The 17,500-nt window shown below is 48.6% G+C and overlaps 1 protein-coding gene across 3 annotated transcripts in view; it reads right to left on the bottom strand.

The window, feature by feature from the left end:
* The window catches only part of jag2b (jagged canonical Notch ligand 2b), a 106,477-nt gene that overhangs the window by 62,552 nt on the left and 26,425 nt on the right, over nucleotides 1-17,500 (bottom strand). For 2 of the 3 annotated variants that reach the window (XM_063223548.1, XM_063223549.1), the window contains exons 3-4: nucleotides 16,750-16,807; nucleotides 795-1,058 (exon numbers count right to left, since the gene is read on the bottom strand). In XM_063223548.1, the coding sequence (XP_063079618.1) occupies nucleotides 795-1,058; nucleotides 16,750-16,807 (322 nt within the window). Of the gene's footprint in view, nucleotides 1-572; nucleotides 727-794; nucleotides 1,059-16,749; nucleotides 16,808-17,500 lie in introns of those variants that run through there. The other variant, XM_063223550.1, reaches the window with a different exon arrangement.

Here is a 17,500-nt window from a genome sequence, read left to right as displayed (position 1 = left end):
AGAACTTGCCCATGATGGCCGGTTGGCTAGATAAGAGTATGCAACTTAGCAAAACGGTACATTTCTGTCTTTCCTGGGTCTCTATTAAAAGGCCTTTGCAACTGAGCTGCTTCCAAACTAACAAACACGTATCTAGGGGTAGTATACTACCTTTGTGTATGAGTGTGTGTTTGTATATCTTCAATATCCCTAGATGGTTTAAGAGACCACTTTGAAACGATCAGTTTCTCGGATTGTACTTCTTATTGCTATGTGCTTGAGTAAAATTTAGTAAAACTACTGACAACATTGTTCACTGCTGTCAGTAGTTTTTAGAATTTAACAATTTAACACATGCCGATAAGTAGCAAAATTAGAGAAAAAGCCTGTTTTACAGTGACCTACTATATCTTTGCAGAGCTAGGTGCATTTCTCGAAAGCGCAAGTTGTTAGCACTTAGCAACTCGGGTAGTATAGTTGCCAATGGGAAATTGCATTGCAAACAATAAAGTTGCTAATGTAGTTAGCAACTACCCTTTCGAGCAATGCACCCCTGTGTAGATAAGTAATAAGTGTATGTTCGTTCTGGTTACCCGTGGTGCATTCAGGTCCCATCCGGGTAGTTGCCAATGGGAAATTGAATCGCAAACAACAAAATAGCTAATGTAGTTAGCAACTACCCTTTCGAGAACATGCACCCCTGTGTCGATAAATAAGTGTATGTTCTTGGTTACCCGTGGTAAGTTGTAACATTAGAGAAATTGCTTGTTTTGCAAAGCTATGTAGATAAATAATAAGTGTATGTTCCTGGTTACCCGTGGTGCATTCAGGTCCCATCCAGCCGTCGAGGCAGACGCGGTCCCCAGACGGCTCGCAGCGGTAGTGGCCGAAGTAGTCGTCGCGTGGCCGGCACTGCTTGTTGCACTTGCTGCCGTAGTAGTTCTCGTCGCAGCGCACGCGGATGCGGTACTCCATGCGGGCCGTGGGGCCTGGGTGGTGCACCGTCTGCCAGGCCTCCCCCGGGTTCAGCATGCCGGTGTGGATGCTGCGCTCGATCAGCGAGTCCTCCTGGGGGCCGTCTGGAAGGGGAGGAGGAGGGGGAAAAGAGATAAAGAAAGAGGAGAGAAGAAGGAAGAAAGAAAGAAAGAAAGAAAGAAAGAAAGAAAGAAAGAAAGAAAGAAAGAAAGAAAGAAAGAAAGAAAGAAAGAGGTGGAGAGATAAGGAAACAAAGGTGGGGTTGAAGAGGGAGGGGTGGGGGGTGGGGGAAGGATAGTTAATATCCATGTACCTGACATAGAATCTTTACCAAATGATAAATGAAGCTTTGCAGCTAAGTGACAACAATTATTGACATTTCAATCACAATACAACATATCTGCCGATGCCAAGGACTGTGTGTCTGCCAAAAAAAAAGCGCAACGATTGAACAACTGTCGAAAACCGCTCCTTCACTTGACTCACTCCGATAAATATGCACTTGTACACTTCAGAAGACAAGACTGCAGCCTTTCAAAGCCCATTACAATACCATGCAGAACATCAACATGTTCACCACCTAGAACCACAGAATATGAATAACCAATCAAATCAGTGCCCAAAGTCCAGTGTGGCTCACCACATGATGTACCCAAGATAGGACAGTGAGTGACCGTGTCACAAATCAAAATAATTGCAGTAGAGATTGGATGGACAGGTGTATCACCTAGAACCACACGGCATGACTAACCAATCAAAACGTCCAGGGGTGAGTTTCTCAACAACATCGTCGCTAACTAAGTTAGCAACTTACTTGGTTGCAATACCAATATCCCATTGGAAACCTAGTAAGTTGCTAACTGGTTAGCAACAATAGTTTCGAGAAACAGGGCCCAGTGCGGCTTACCACATGATGTACCCAAGATAGGACAGTGAGTCACCGTGTCACAAAACAAAATAATTGCAGTACAGATGTTGGCAGAGGGCAGGCGAGAGATTGGCATGGGTAAGGTATTGGCACAGGTGAGGGACAACAACAACAACAACAACACCCACACCCACAACAACAACAAACACTGAGATTGATCTGCAGCAGAGGAGTAAGAAGCCGTGGCAGTGGCGCAGGTCAGTCAGCACATTTCTGTGTTCATTAGCAGGGGTGCCGACAGGGGGGACAAAGGGGACAGTTGTCCCGGGACCCGGGAGAGAGAGGGGACCCATAAGGTTCCTCATTACATTATATGTATATTGGGTTGGGGTGGGGCCCTTTCAGACGACTTTGTCCTGGGCCCGACCAAAGCGGTCAGCACATTTCTGTGTTCGTCAGCACAGCAGCAGGCTCGGGTCAGGTCTCCTCCGCGCCCGTCTGCAGCCAAATGCTTACATAAGGGAGGGCCTCCCCCGCCGCAGCAGCCCCAACAGAAACCTGATTTGAGTGGTGTGTAAGTAAGTGTGTAAGTAAGTGTGTGTGTGTGTGTGTGTGTGTGTGTTTGATCAGGAGGGCAAACAGTGGGACAGGAGCCCATCAGGTGGGCCAGTGTGTCCCTTAATTTAGGATCTTCAGCATGCAAACAGACTGCACACTACTACGCACCCAGACTCTAGTAGTCCTCCTAGTGTGGTCCTGGCTGCCACAGCCACTAGGACACCAATGACAAATCAGCACTGTCACTTACAGTGGCATCGAGCGGATTCACACACCACCACCACAGACACGCCAGCCTAAAGGGGGCTAAGATGGGGTGAGCGGCCGGGTCAGTTGGGAGCACCGGCCAATAATCTCACAGACCTTGCAGTGGTCCCATTCATGCAGACACACGTCTGGGCAGCCACTCAGGTATAAATAGTTTGCTAGTCGTAATCTGCTTATCCTTGGGGTTGCATGGTTGAGTGAGTGAAGGCAGGCGGGCAGGCTGGCGGGCTGGCTGGCTGGCTGGGTGGGTGGGCGAAGGATGGGTGCGTGTGTGTGTGTGTGGTGAGGTGTTTGTACATGGCCGTGTGTGTGTGTGTGTGTGTATGTGTGTGTGAGCGCGCGCGCGTGTGTGTGTGTGTGTGTGTGAGCGTGTGTGTGTGAGCGTGTGTGTGTGAGCGTGTGTGTGTGAGCGTGTGTGTGTGAGCGTGTGTGTTTATGGGTGCGTGTGTATGCATGGGTGGGTCGGGGTAAGCAGGCTGATGAGTGACCTGCGGACGACCTTGTTGATGGATAGCCAATTTCATGAAAGGTGTGTGTGTGTGGTGAGGTGTTTGTACACGGCCGTGTGTGTGTGTGTGTGTGTGTGTGTGTGTGTGTGTGTGTGTGTGTGTGTGTGTGTGTGTGTGTGTGTGTGTGTGTGTGTGTGTGTGTGTGTGTGTGTGGTGAGGTGTTTGTATATGGCCGTGTGTGTGTGTGTGTGTGTGTGTGTGTCTGTGTGTGTGTGTGTGTGTTGAGGCATTTCTACATAGCTGTGTGTGTGCGTGTCTGCGTGCGTGCGGGCTGAGGTGTTTTAGTACATGGCTTACATTGCTGTTAATGTGACTTCAGGGATCGCAAAGCATAACAAGCAGAGGAAATGCTCCAGCTAGTTAGGTCAGCGAGTCACAGAGAGACACAACAATAACAGCTTGTGATTGAACTGATGGTTTAACGGCGGCCAGAGGAACACTGAGAGTAATCAGGCAGACACGTTTCCCCACTCATTAACAGGCAGACAATACCGGCACCCTGCAGACTGACAGCCAAACGCCAACTCACACACGTACACACAGACAGACAGACAGACAGACACACACACACACACACAATCCGTACATGCGCACGCACGAACGCACAGACACACAGACAGAAACAAACACACACACACACACACACTGTCCGTACACGCGAACGCACGAACGCGCACACACAGACACACACACACACACATCCACACACTCAGTCCATACACATCCATGCACTCACACTTAAGAAACACTTAAGGTGGAAGCCATGAGACAGTGTGCAGACCACCATGCAAAGCCAAGTGGTAAGACTGGCCATATCTGAAGCTGATATAAAACCATTCCTTGACGGCTCAACCGTCATCAGGTCGTCGCGGCGAATCAAATGGAACGGAATAGTTATGTTGTTGATTTGATTGGGCCGCCGCAGGTGAATTCGCTCCTCATTTGCATAATATTAAACTTTGTTAAATGATTTCGCTCCCTTTGCTCCTGTTCGCTTGCCTTCGCTTCGCTCATAGGAATGAATGGCGAAGTTCGCTTCTAAATTCTAAATTCGCGTCTATGTGTCCCTCCCTACCGATAGGTACTCTCACACTTGGAGCCGATTAAGTGAGGTGCGAACTGCGAAGACTAGTCTTCAACTGGACACCATGTATATATATCGCACATTCTGTAGTGCATGGGCATATGAGAGAACATTGCGGACACGGACAGGAAGTGGGAGAAACCATGGCAAACACTGCCCAGTAACAGGAGCAGCAAACGCAGCAGATGATGGGACCCAGGGAGAGAGAGAGAGAGAGAGAGAGAGAGAGAGAGAGAGAGAGAGAGAGAGAGAGAGAGAGAATAAGAGAGAGAGAGAATAAGAGAGAGAGAGAATAAGAGAGAGAGAGAGAGAGAGAGATGCAGGCCAACTGTACTACCCACAGCACTGTGCTTTAGACAGATAGGCTAACAAATAAAATGATGACTATAAAAAAACAATAAATAAATAACAAGAGCATATCAGTAAGCAAATAAGCAAATAAGACGAAGCACCCAGGCTGCGATGACCTCCGAGGTTTGCCACATCAGATGGCTGAACACAGACCGGCGATGTCCCAACATCTCTCCTCCATCCCATCCCATCCCATCCCTCCATTCTGTCATCCCTCCATCACTCCATCCCTCCATTCTGCCATCTCTACATGCCTACTCCCTTCTCTCATCCCATCAGCACAGCACAGGAGGAAAAGGCTGTTGGAAGCAGAGCATGTGTGTGCGTGTGCGTGTGCGTGTGCGAGAGAGAAAGAGAGAGAGATGGAGAGAGTGAGGTAGATAAAGAGGAGAAGGAGAGGGAGTGGGAGACAGAAGAGAGAGTGTGTGTGTGTGTGTCTGAGTGTTAGTGTCTGGTATAGTGTGTGTGTGTGTGTGTGTGTGTGTGTGTGTGTGTGTGTGTGTGTGTGTGCGCCCACCCGTGTGCTTCTGCCTGAAGGAGAATTGTTGCTGGGTAGAGATTGGGAAAAATCATATTTCAGACACAGAGAGAGAGGGAGAGAGAGGGAGAGAGAGGGAGAGAGAGGGAGAGAAAGAGAGAGGGAGAGAGAGGGAGAGAAAGAGAAATGAGCGCTCCTCTTCCAAAGCGTCCTGCTGCCCTGCTTCCACCATGCGCAAAAGGGTCAAAGACATGCAAAATGGCAGTCATTCAGTGTAACGGATGCCTTCTGCTGACTGTAACTGTAGCAGCAGTTTTATTTATTTATTGTTACAGGGAATTCATGAAAGCCTCGGCTGTCATCCATTCACTTGAAACAATTTAAAAAACATGTTTTTTTGCCGTTACAGTCGGCGGAAGGTGTCGTAACACTGAATGACAAAGACGTCTTTGACCCAAAAGCACTGCTGCCTAGTTAGCCCTTGAAGGAAGCAGACAGGCAGACAGCTGAACTGGTTGGTCACACAGCCCACGTTCTCCACACCCACTGAGGACCTATCCACCAGGCTTGTACGAAATTCCGAATGGAAAGAATTTCAATTCAAAATAATGCCATAATACGAACACTAGGTGGTGCCATTACCTTGAATTTCTTTGAATTTAATCTAAAACACCCATTGAAAGTACATAGAACACCACCACCTAGTGTTCGTATTATGGCATGACTTTGAATTGAAATTCTGTCCATTCGGAATTTCGTACAAGCCTGCTGTCCACATTAAGAAGGATGTAGATGCATAATACTGTAATGTATACATTCACGCTTCCCATCACGACCAACACGGCGAGTTCGAACACGGTAGCCGAAGCTTTACCAAAACGACTGGCTTGGAATGTAACCGTTGCTATGACGCAGAGAGAGGAAAGTTTATGTGGACGGAAATTAGCGTGGATAGAGTGCGTTTGCTTATCTTACTTAACCCTATCGCGCCGGATGCATCATATATGTCTCATCAAATTCAAAGCCCTCTCCACGCTGACACAAAAAAAAATCGATCTGAAAAACATCCTGCGTGTCATTTCCAAACGTCCTGCAGTACACGGAAACCGCCACAAGAGAGCAGCGGTCGACAACAAGTTGACCACAGCTCGGCGAAAAACAGGAAAATGGGGTAGAAGCGGTTTCCCTGACCGACGCTGAGATTTCGTCAAATTGCATAAGGTTTGTGTACACATTTCCAAAATATAACTCTACATCCTTTAATTTGAACACTTGCTTTGTGCAATTAAGCAAGGAAGAGTTTATATTTTTTACACCGTGTTGCAGAGAGATCGTGCTAAAACTGATGAGACATATAAGCACCATCCGGCGGTGGCAGGAAGTCAGCCATCAATGCATTTGCTCCATAGGGAAACTTACAAAGCACACCACGACGATCGTTTAACAAAACACACAAGTTGTTTTACTTCAAGACAAAGATATTGCCTTAAGAAACAGGTTTTACTTGTAATTTTGAAAATGTAATGCAAAATGTTGAAATTATGATCTCGTAAAAAATGCATTGAAGTGAATGGAGAAATGGTCCAATTGTAGTAATGAACCCATATATTCAAATTACACATCAAAAATGAATAATGATCTATATTACTCTCATAAATAGGTTGTTGAGCATTCGATCAGCTATGTTTTTACATAGATTTTAAAAAATTACCCAACCAGGCTGTGGGAAATGTAAAATATGGTCCTGCTAAAACAAGGATAGGCTTAAAAAAATGGCAGGATCTCACTTAATATTTAAAGATAATCCTCAAATTAAATTGTCTGACAACTTTTTTAAATTAAAAAAAAGTTGTAAATGCATTAAAAGTCATTTTTCAATGGTCATGAAATTGGAATTTTCATTCATTAAAAGCCTGATGCATCATATATGATGCATTAAATATCTCAGCGACCTTAACAAAATTTTGAATTTTTTTTTTACATTTCTTATAAGGGACCAATATTGAAGCAAATTCCAAAAAATTAGAATTTTCTCTCATTGCTTTCATGGTTCAGGTTTCACAGGGTTAAAGTGGATGGGGGGGATGTGGAAGAGGGATGGAGGGATGTGACTGGTGGGTGTTGTTGTGCCCGCTAGCGAGCTCGCGTAAAACAACCAGCATGGAGCGGGAGCCTTAGCGAAGAGACTAGCAGAGAGTAGTAACGTGTCGTAGCACGCCTTCATGCCCCCATTGGGGATGACAAGCCTGTTCCCCTAAGCAGCCTGAAGTCCACAGCCTCAAGGCAAGGCTGCTCTGGTCTGGTCTGGTCTGGTCGGCTCGGCTCCGCGCAGCTCCCACCCCGCGAAAGAAAGCAATCTTTATCGCAGTGGGATCGCAGACGCTAAACAATCGGCCGTGCTGGAAGTGGGAGGCTAACACAGCTTCCTCCTACCGTTCTGCTACAAAACACGCAGGCACGCACGCACGCACGCACGCACGCACGCACGGATGCGCATGCAGAGCCCATGCAAAACAAGAACAAGTTCACACACCACTTGCATGTTAAGCACCTGCAGCAAAATAGGATGTGCAAGGAGGAGTAGGAGTGTGTGTGTGTGTGTGTGTGTGTGTGTGTGTGTGTGTGTGTGTGTGTGTGTGTGTGTGTGTGTGTGTTACTACGTCCCTCACTACGTCCTCAACACAAACATAGCCTACAGCATATTGCTACATAAAATAAAAGTAATGCATAGAAACACAAGTTTTTTTTCTTTCTCTCCCTCGCTCCCTCGCTCTCTCGCTCTCGCTGTCTCCCTCTCTCACTCTCACACACACACACACACACACCTCCCCCCCTCCTCCATTCACTGACAATGTCAGACGTATTAAGCAACCACAACAGAAATAGCGCGGGCGCTCCAGATTAAGAACAATGGTGGCGGTCTAGCAGCTCCGCACCGCACCGCTCCGCACTGCTCCGTGTCCAAACAGCCCGGCCGGCCAGAGCCTTTCCTGCCTGGGAAAGACAATGCAGCCTGCGGGCCCTTTTCCTGAGCCCTCGGGGGGCCTCTCACACACACACACGTGCACACACACACACACAGACTAATTCTTTCCCTTGCCTACACATACAAAATCATGTGCACAAAACACAAACATTCTCTCCCTCCTGACCTGTCATGCGTGCGCGCACACACACATACACACACACACACACACACACACACACACACACACACACACACACACACACACACACACTCACTCGCACACACACACACACACACACACACACACACACGCGCACGCGCGCACGCACACACACACACACACACACACACGCACGCGCGCACGCGCGCACACGCGCACGCGCACACGCACACGCACACGCACACGCACACGCACACGCACACACACAACCTGCATCAAATGCACATACCACTTCACGGTCACACAGTACAATCCCTGTGTCTGCCTTTTTTTTTAGAGCCAAGTGTCTCATGACAAATGTGTCTGATGTTTTGCCAGATTCCGACACACACACACACACTTCTGTGCTGGCTGGGAACACATTCCTTCCCTCATATCAGTCACACACGTCCACAGGCGCACACGCACGCACACAAGTCTAACCTCCCATATAAAGATGGTCAGCCGGGGGAAGCAGAGGTGGGAGTGTGTACAATCTATAGTGTGTGTGTGTGTGTGTGTGTGTGTGTGTGTGTGTGTGTGTGTGTGTGTGTGTGTGTTCCGTGTCATGGCCTTTGGCATCAACCTTGTGCGGTGCGTCATATGAGCTATTGCCCAGGGCAATGTGTCCGTCTCTCTCCCAGTCACTCTCCCCATCTTTCTCTCTCACTCTCTGTCTCTCGCTCCCTCTCCCTGTCTCTCGCACCCTCTCCCCATCTCTCTCTCTTCCCCTCTCCCCATCTCTCTCCCTCCACCTCTCCCCATCTCTCTCCCTCCACCTCTCCCCATCTCTCTCCCTCTCTCCCCCCCCCTCTCTCTCTCTCACTCTGCCCCTCTCTCTCTCTCTCACTCTGCCCCTCTATCTCCCTCTCAGCAGCACACAACACACATTCTTAATAATTTGCCAGCCTGACTGACGCGATTTAGTGACGTTTCTCAAGACACAGACAACAGACAGACACAGAGAGACAGACACTTGACTTGAGTGACCCATCCAAGCCTGGTTGCTGCCTTCTGCTCAGCAGTGTAAAAACTCGCACACGCCAACTGTGGCCCATCAGAGCAGGCAGCCAGGTCTGGACTGGTCTGGACTGGTCTGATCTGGTCTGCTGGACCCCTATTGGACATATCGCTTCAGTAGCAGTAGGTGACGCAAAGAGAAGAGACGACAGAGACACAGAGCTGGCTGATAGCTGGGCGTGATACATGGATCACTATTCATTATTTATCGTTTTATTGAGTAGGAGAATAGGCATAAGGGGGATGGGGGGGGCGTAACTAGCTGCTGTTGAGGAGATGAGAGGAGAGCCATAGCTGGCTGCTATCGGCTGATCTACTTGTTTGATCCAAATACAGATATCTGCTATTTAGCTGCCGTTTCCACAGAGATTACGGCATGATCAACATACACGGGGGGGTGAGGTGGGGTGTGGTGGGGGGGCTTCTCTCGTCTCCTTGGGAAAAGAGGAAGGCTGAAGTCAAGTATAGTCCGTTTTCTCTAGTCTTCCTTGTACAGGGTTGTATTAAGTAGAAGTAGAAGAACTCTTACAGATGCAATTACAATACTCTATAATAATATTACATGGTCTAGAAGAACTATGTAAAATCAAATATTAGTGTTGTAATTACATTGGTAAGAGTACTTCTACTTTATTACAACTCTGGCCCCATGCTCCTGTCATTTGGTAAAGAGGAAGGCTAGTTTAGCGTCTAGTCTAGTGTGGTCTGGTTCCTGTAGTCTGTCTTGCCCCTGCCTGCCCTGTACTCCTCTCTCTGGGAAACGAGGAAGGCTGGAGTGCATTTCTCAAAACGTTGTTGTTTGCAATGCAATTTCCCATTGACAACTGCCCAAGTTGCTAAGTGGCTAACCACTACGCTTTTGAGAAACGCACCCCCTGGAGTGTAGTCTCTGGGCTGGCCCTGCCTGCCCTGTACTGTACTCCACTCCTCTCTCTGGGAAACGAGGAAGGCTGGAGTGGAGTGTAGTCTCTCGTCTAGTCTGCTTGGCCCAGTCTGCCCTGTCTGTCCCTCCTCTCCTCCATGGGAATTCACCTTCTGCTGGGACACACAAACGGCGCCTTTGTCTCTCTCCGCCTCCCAGACGCACGGAATCCCGTGAGGACGGACTCCGCCGCGTCTCACAGGCCTGGGAACGAACGGCGCTACACAGCCAAGAGGGAAACAGTGACGCCGAAACGCGCCTGTGAGCGTGTGTGCGTGTGCGTGTGATTAAAAATAAAAGCGAAAGCGAGAAATGCCAGGAATAGGATGTGTCTAACAAGACATGACCGTTATGCAAATGTCACAGCCAATTGGAAACCACCCAAGCAGACTTCTGCTCCTTTGAAGTGTTTTTATCTACTTTTCCAAAGAAGCAGAAGTTGTAACGAACATTGGCCCAGGTGTTTTATGAGTCCTCTACAGGTAGAGTAGGAAGTTGTCACAGGCATACATCATTCAGTGAGTACACATACAGGAGTAGGGCTGCACGATATATCGAAAATGTATCGCTATCGCGATATCATGGCTTGCGATACATGAGGGTTGACCTGTGGGAGACGCCTGCCTTGGTTGGAGACATTTTGGGTGTACAGTACCATATGATCAGGGCTCTAAACTGACACAGGCCAAATGCTGGTGAGAATTCAGTTTGTCCGATGGTAGGCAAGATAAATTACTTGCCACTTTGACTGATAGTGAGTGCATGTGTGGCTAGAGGGATTTCACATCGCAAAATTGGCTAGTGATGAAAGAAGTTCATTTATAGACCTGCATATGATGCATTTAATTGGCCATACGCAAGCTGGGTACCGAAATGACACTTACAAATGTGCTCTTGTCTCTCATCCCTTTTTTCACTCTAATGACTCTGGGATGGCTTGGCCTCATTTTCCTATTTCAGCACTAGAGAGAGAGAGACAGAGAGAGAGAGAGAGAGACAGAGAGAGAGAGAGAGAGAGAGAGAGAGAGAGAGAGAGAGCGAGCCAACGAGCGAGCGAGCGAGCGAGAGAGAGGATGTGAAAGAATGGGAGTGCATGACGAAATGACAAAGAATGTGAGAATGAAAGGGAGCATGAGAGAGAGAGAGAGAGAGAGAGAGAGAGAGAGAGAGAGAGAGAGAGAGAGATATGAAGTGAAAGAGCGAGCGAGAGAGCAAGAGAGAGAGAGTTATGAAGTGAAAGAGCGAGCGAGAGAGCAAGAGAGAGAGAGAGAGTGAGAGAGAGAGCAAGAGAGAGAGAGAGAGAGAGAAAGATTAAGAAGTGAAAGAGCAAGAGAGAGAGAGAGAGAGGGAGGGAGAGAGAGAGATGAAGTGAAAGAGCGAGCAAGAGAGAGAGAGAGAGCAAGAGAGAGAGAGAGAGTGAGAGAGAGAGAGGGGGAAAGATTGAGAAGTGAAAGAGCAAGAGAGAGAGAGAGAGAGGGAAAGATGTGTGAAGTGAAAGAGCGAGCGAGCGAGCGAGCGAGCGAGAGCGAGAGAGAGAGAGAGAGAGAGAGAGAGAGAGAGAGAGGGAAAGATGTGTGAAGTGAAAGAGCGAGCGAGCGAGAGAGCGAGAGAGAGAGAGAGAGAGAAAGAAAGAAAGAAAGAAAGAAAGAAAGAAAGAGAGAGAGAGAGCGAGCGCAAGAGAGAGCGAGAGAGTGAAGGGAAAAAACTGGGTGCTGATTTCCTTCCATTGCGCATGTTTGCGTTTGCCTGTGAGGACTTTTACTGTCATCCTGCTAATCAGCGTTTGCACATCAGAAAAGGAGCTTTTCCATGCCAACCAGGCCCCTCTCCTCTCCTCTCCTCTGCCAGCCCAGACTTCCCTTCCTCCCCCTATCGCTCTTCCTCTTCCTCTCCCTCCTACACCCTTTCATTCTCTGCTCGGTCTCTCTCTCTCTCTCTCTCTCTTTCTTTCCCCCTTGTCAGCTCTACCTTCCTCCATCTTTGCTTAACTCAAGTCTCTCTCTCTCTCTCCCCTTCTATCGATCCATCCATCCACCTCTTTGCAGTTTGTCTCTTTCTCCCTCTTATTTGCACTCTCTCTCTATCTCCCTCTCTCTCTATCCCTCCATCAATCTCTCTCTCCATCTCTCTCTCACTCCCTCATCTCAGACCTGCGGAGGGAGCGTATTCCTCCTCCTCCTCCTCCACCGACCCCCTTCCTCCCGACAATTCCTCAAGCGAGACAAAAGGCGGTGGTGGGCTGCGGAGGGCCGGCCGGGCTGGCTGGGCCGGCGGACGGAGCATTGGCGGGAAAACAGGATGCAGCTGCAGTTCCGGTGGCGCCCCGAGAACCGCCAACAGACCCCGTCCCCCCACCCGCTGCCGCCACCACTACTACCACTACCACTCTGCTACACTCCTCAACTAGTCTCCGCTCCACTCCTCCCTTCATCTCTCCTCCACTCTCTCCTCTCCTCTCCACTCCACTCCTCTCCTCCCTTCATTTCTCCTCCACTCCGCCATGGTATCACTCTGTTCAACTTCCAACTCGACAATTATTTTTCTATGAATTGCACTAGTTAGCTTCCTCCAAATCACGACAATCATTGCTCCACAGCCCCAAAGCACCCCCCCAACCGCGCTCCAAATCACCTTCCACATTTATTAGTCACCACAATCGATCCTCCCCTGAAAAGGGATCAAGAGCCTCTTCTCTGCACTGTACCACACATCACCGTCCACATATCACAGCAAATGCTACAGCCCCCTACCCCCTCCACCTTCCAAAAAGAAATGCTCAGCCTGCTAGCCTGTAACCAACCAATACCACCACCACCACCACCATCTACCAATGAACCACACCCCATACTGTACCAACCGACCTCCCAGGCCAGGTGGCGGCGGCCCGTGATGTTGGGGATTTCCCCTTCAGACGACGAGGTCAGTGGTGTTACGGCTGGTTGGTGTCTCCCCACCCCACCGTCCCCAGCCCCTTCAAACGGCCAGCCAGCCAGCCAGCCTGCCCAGCAGGTACCAACCTATCTACCCATCTAGCAGCAGCCATATCCTTCCCGCCCAGACCTCCAGTAAGGGCTTGCCAACAGCAGAGGCAGAGGCAGTATGCATGCTCATGAGAGAGAGTACATGTATGCGTGTGTGTGTATGGGCATGAGAATATGGGGGGGGAGAGAAGGAGAGAGAGAGAGAGAGAGAGAGAGAGAGAGCGAGAGAGAGCGAGAGAGAGCAAGAGAGAGCGAGAGAGCGAGAGCGAGAGAGCGAGAGAGAGAGAGAGAGAGAGAGAGAGAGAGAGAGAGAGAGAGAGAGAGAGAGAGAGAGAGAGAGAGCGCAACAGAGAGAGCAAGAGAAAAAGAGCAAGAGAAAGAGAGCAAGAGAAAGAGAGCGAGAGCGAGAGAAAGAGAGCGAGCGAGCGACAGAGCGAGAGTATGTGGTGTGTGTGTGTATGTGTGTGGCTTCGCAGTAGGCTGCAGGGAGGGCAGGGAGGGAGGCCGTGTGTGTGTGTGTGTGTGTGTGCGTGCGTGTGTGTGTGTGTGTGTGTGGATTCGCAGTAGGCTGCAAGGAGACCGTGTGTGTGTGTGTGTGTGCGTGCGTGTGTGTGTGTGTGTGTGTGTGTGTGCGTGCGTGTGTGTGTGTGGATTCACAGTAGGCTGCAGGGAGGCCGTGTGTGTGTGTGTGTGTGTGTGTGTGTGTGTGTGTGTGTGTGTGTGTGTGTGTGTGTGTGTGTGTGTGTGTGTGTGTGTGTGTGTGTGTGTGTGTGTGGATTCGCAGTAGGCTGCAGGGAGGCCATGTGTGTAGCTGAACCCTCCATGTCATGTCATCTCATCAGGGGAGCCCAAGACATGCTGCTCTGCAACACAGAGCCAGTGCTCTACACCCTGGCAGCTAGCACAGAGGAGTGTGTGTGTGTGTGTGTGTGTGTGTGTGTGTGTGTGTGTGTGTGTGTGTGTGTGTGTGTGTGTGTGTGTGTGTGTGTGTGTGTGTGTGTGTGTGTGTGTGTGTGTGTGTGTGTGTGTGTGTGAAAGAAAAGGCATGTTTGTGATTAAATGTGTGTGTGTGGGCGCGTAGTGTGCATTGCAATGCATGCGTGCGTTCCTGGGTGTGTGTGATGAATGTGTGTCAAGGCCAATATGAAAAACCGAATGAGAGCAGGTTTGAGGCGTGAAAGTAAGGCTATGCAAAGTGTGTATTGCAGGGAACTCTTTATCGACTAACACATCAATACCATCCGTCCATCCATCCTCCCCACTGTTTTATTCCTCCTACTCACCCCATCCATCCATCCATCCATCCATCCATCCATCCATCCATCCATCTCTCTTGATAATAATCTACACTAGTTTTTTTTTTAACAGGGGCCCCCAAGCGGGCACTGAGACGGATACTTAGTGCTTAGACACTTGGTGCTTAGACCAATGTCCCCCAATGGCACCCATTTTATTTTTTAATACTGTACTGGGGGGGCAGGCTTATGCTGAGGTCAAGGGGGCACTGTCTGGGAGACAACCAAAATGGCTTTTTTTGAAATTATTAGCAGCCTCTTGTAAACTAGTCCTGCACCCAGAATATTTTTGAGACAGATGTGCGTGTTCTTTTTCTTTACTGAACTCGCTACAGCCCTACAATGCACCCATCCCTGACCCCCTTCTCTATTCCTCCTCTTCACTCCATCCATCCATCTCTCCATCATCATCATCATCATCCTTGATATAATCTACACGTTCAGCATTCCTTCGCTTCCTTGGCAGGATATGCCTCTTCCGGCACCTGCCTGCCACGCAGGGTTTGGCGGAATCAGCCTGGGGTTGCGTTCTAATTGCTTCTGTGCCAAGGGGGAAACCCATCAAGCGATCCATCAATCAATTTGTTCATCCATCCTACCATCACATGCAAGAACATCATCCAACTCAAACTCAATTCTTTGGAAAAAAAAATCTTTGCCAAAAGCAGTGGTTCCCAAACTTTGTCTGCTTGAACTCCACCTTCTCTAGGTTCCCTGGATTCCTTAACAAAATATGTCATATTTCATGTGAAGCTGCATAGCATTGAAATTATATCAGGGGCCGGATAAGACGGCCTCAAGGGCCGCAAACAGCCCTCAAGACATAGGCTCCCCAGGAGGAGGGGGGTAAGGAGAGGAGAGGGGGAAAATCAGGCTTCGTTTGAAGGAGGATTTATAGAGCATGAAGGCCTGTCAGAGATGGAAGAGATGTGCCCAATGCACCTCCCTCCCTGCCTGAAGGTGTGTGTGTGTGTGTGTGTGTGTGTGTGTGTGTGTGTGTGTGTGTGTGTGTGTGTGTGTGTGTGTGTGTGTGTGTGTGTGTGTGTGTGTGTGTGTGTGTGTGTGTGTGTGTGTGTGTGTGTGTGTGTGTGTGTGTGCGCGCGTGCCTAAACACCTCGCTCGATTCAAGAACGAGAGAACTCAGCGACACTAAAACACATACCGGTACATCTGATGGTGCCCTCAAATATCAACGTTATGCCCACAAATGCAGTCAACTGCCAAGGGAGGAAATAAAGCAATTTTTCGTTTCGATCCACACCTCATGACTTGATGTCCAGTTAGCTCACTGGAAGGACAGCTGCCTTCCCCGTTTCGAACGGATCCCTTGATGTGCATTCTACACAATGAAACAGCAAACTCCAATGTTTTGCTTCTGCCACTTTTGTTGGAAATGCGATGCAACACCATCACGCCTTGTAAGTTTAGACCGCTATCCAGGTTACATTACAGAACCTCATATTACATTTCCTTTCTAAAGCAACACACCATCCTAACCACCCAACCCCCTTACTCACAGCGCTACACAGAAGACAGCAGAGGGCAGGGGTGTTGTTTGCCTGTTAGCAACTTCGGTAGTTGCCAATGGGAAAATGCATTGAAAACAACAAAGTAGCTAATGTAGCAAGCAACTTTTGGTTTCGAGAAATGTAGCCCAGAGCATGGGAGTATACTATGAACATGGTTAAGTGATAAACCAGGCTTATTTAACCTACAGCAAAGAATAAACCTGCTAATAGATGTACCTGAAATGAAGGCATCATTTAGTTCAGAAAATGAGGACTCCAGGCTCTTCTATTAGATGATTTACTTCTACCACAAGGTTAATTTAATCTGGTTCACTACTGTATCAGTTTCTTAACATATCCCCCAGGGGAGTATTCCAAGAACCTAGCCCAGTAGTACCTAAGCGAGGTAAGGGTAACGTTGACATATTGGGAAATCATCTAATAGAAGAGCCTGGATTCCCTTTTTTCATAACTAAATGATGCCTGTGGCGTGGGTATTAGCAGGTTTACCACTTCCTGTAGGTTAACTTAGTTGGGTTTATCAGTTTACCATGTTCTGGGACTCCCCAGGTGTAAGGCTACTTACTCGCATTTGCAGAAGGGAACTTTGATGGGCCTATTCACTCTTTGTGAAGTACATCATAACAACATTGTTATGGCAATGTAGAGAGTCTTAAGTAACCTCAGATTATATTTACTTTCTAAAGTAACTCACTGTCCTAACCACCTAACCCCCTTACTCACAACACTACACAGCAGAGAGCAGAGCAGTTGTAGAGCTACTTACTGGCATTTTGGGTGGTGTTGTCCCAGTCCCATGCGTCCAAGATGAGGGTGAAGGATCGCTGAAGGGGGGAGAAAAAAAAAAGAACAGAGGAGGGTGAGTTTTGAGAAATTAGCTTTTTTTGAGAGAGAATATTAACACGTATTAAACTCAACATGCGACACGACAAAGACAAACTCGTGCACTCAGCCAGAGTGCAAGTGCACATTCAGCTGGCAGTGCAGCGTCCCATCACATCACCTGACCCACATTATTAGCGGGCTTACGTTTCCTGAATTCACCCATTTAGCTGGCACAGATAGACACACACAGCGACAGAGGCCATGTGGCTTACTCTGCCTCATTCCCATGCTATCCACACTACCTCCTTCACCAAGTTCGCTACCAGCTTGCCACCTTGCCGTCCAGGTTTTCTGTGCTGATTTCATTTCTGCTCATCATCATTTTTGATCTCTCCAAACATAACAAGACTGAAAAGATTACCGAACATCCCCCCAGTGCTGCTGGACAGATACAACAGGAAATGCGTCTGAAGTTGCTGGTCATAAGGGTGTGTGTGTGTGTGTGTGTGTGCGTGTGCGCATGCGCGTGTTGTCTGTGGGACTTGCTGTAGCAGCAGCGGGATAAAACTCTGCTAATATTGTTAAGAGACTTGTAAACCGCCTTAATTAGCGCTCAGAAACAGTCACCCTCTTGGCTGAACAACACCCAACACCCTACGCACCCACCCACACACACACACACACACACACAC

Source organism: Engraulis encrasicolus, chromosome 18 (genome assembly GCF_034702125.1).
Source record: "Engraulis encrasicolus isolate BLACKSEA-1 chromosome 18, IST_EnEncr_1.0, whole genome shotgun sequence".
Lineage (NCBI taxonomy): Eukaryota > Metazoa > Chordata > Actinopteri > Clupeiformes > Engraulidae > Engraulis > Engraulis encrasicolus.
This window is presented reverse-complemented; position numbering and strand designations above follow the sequence as displayed.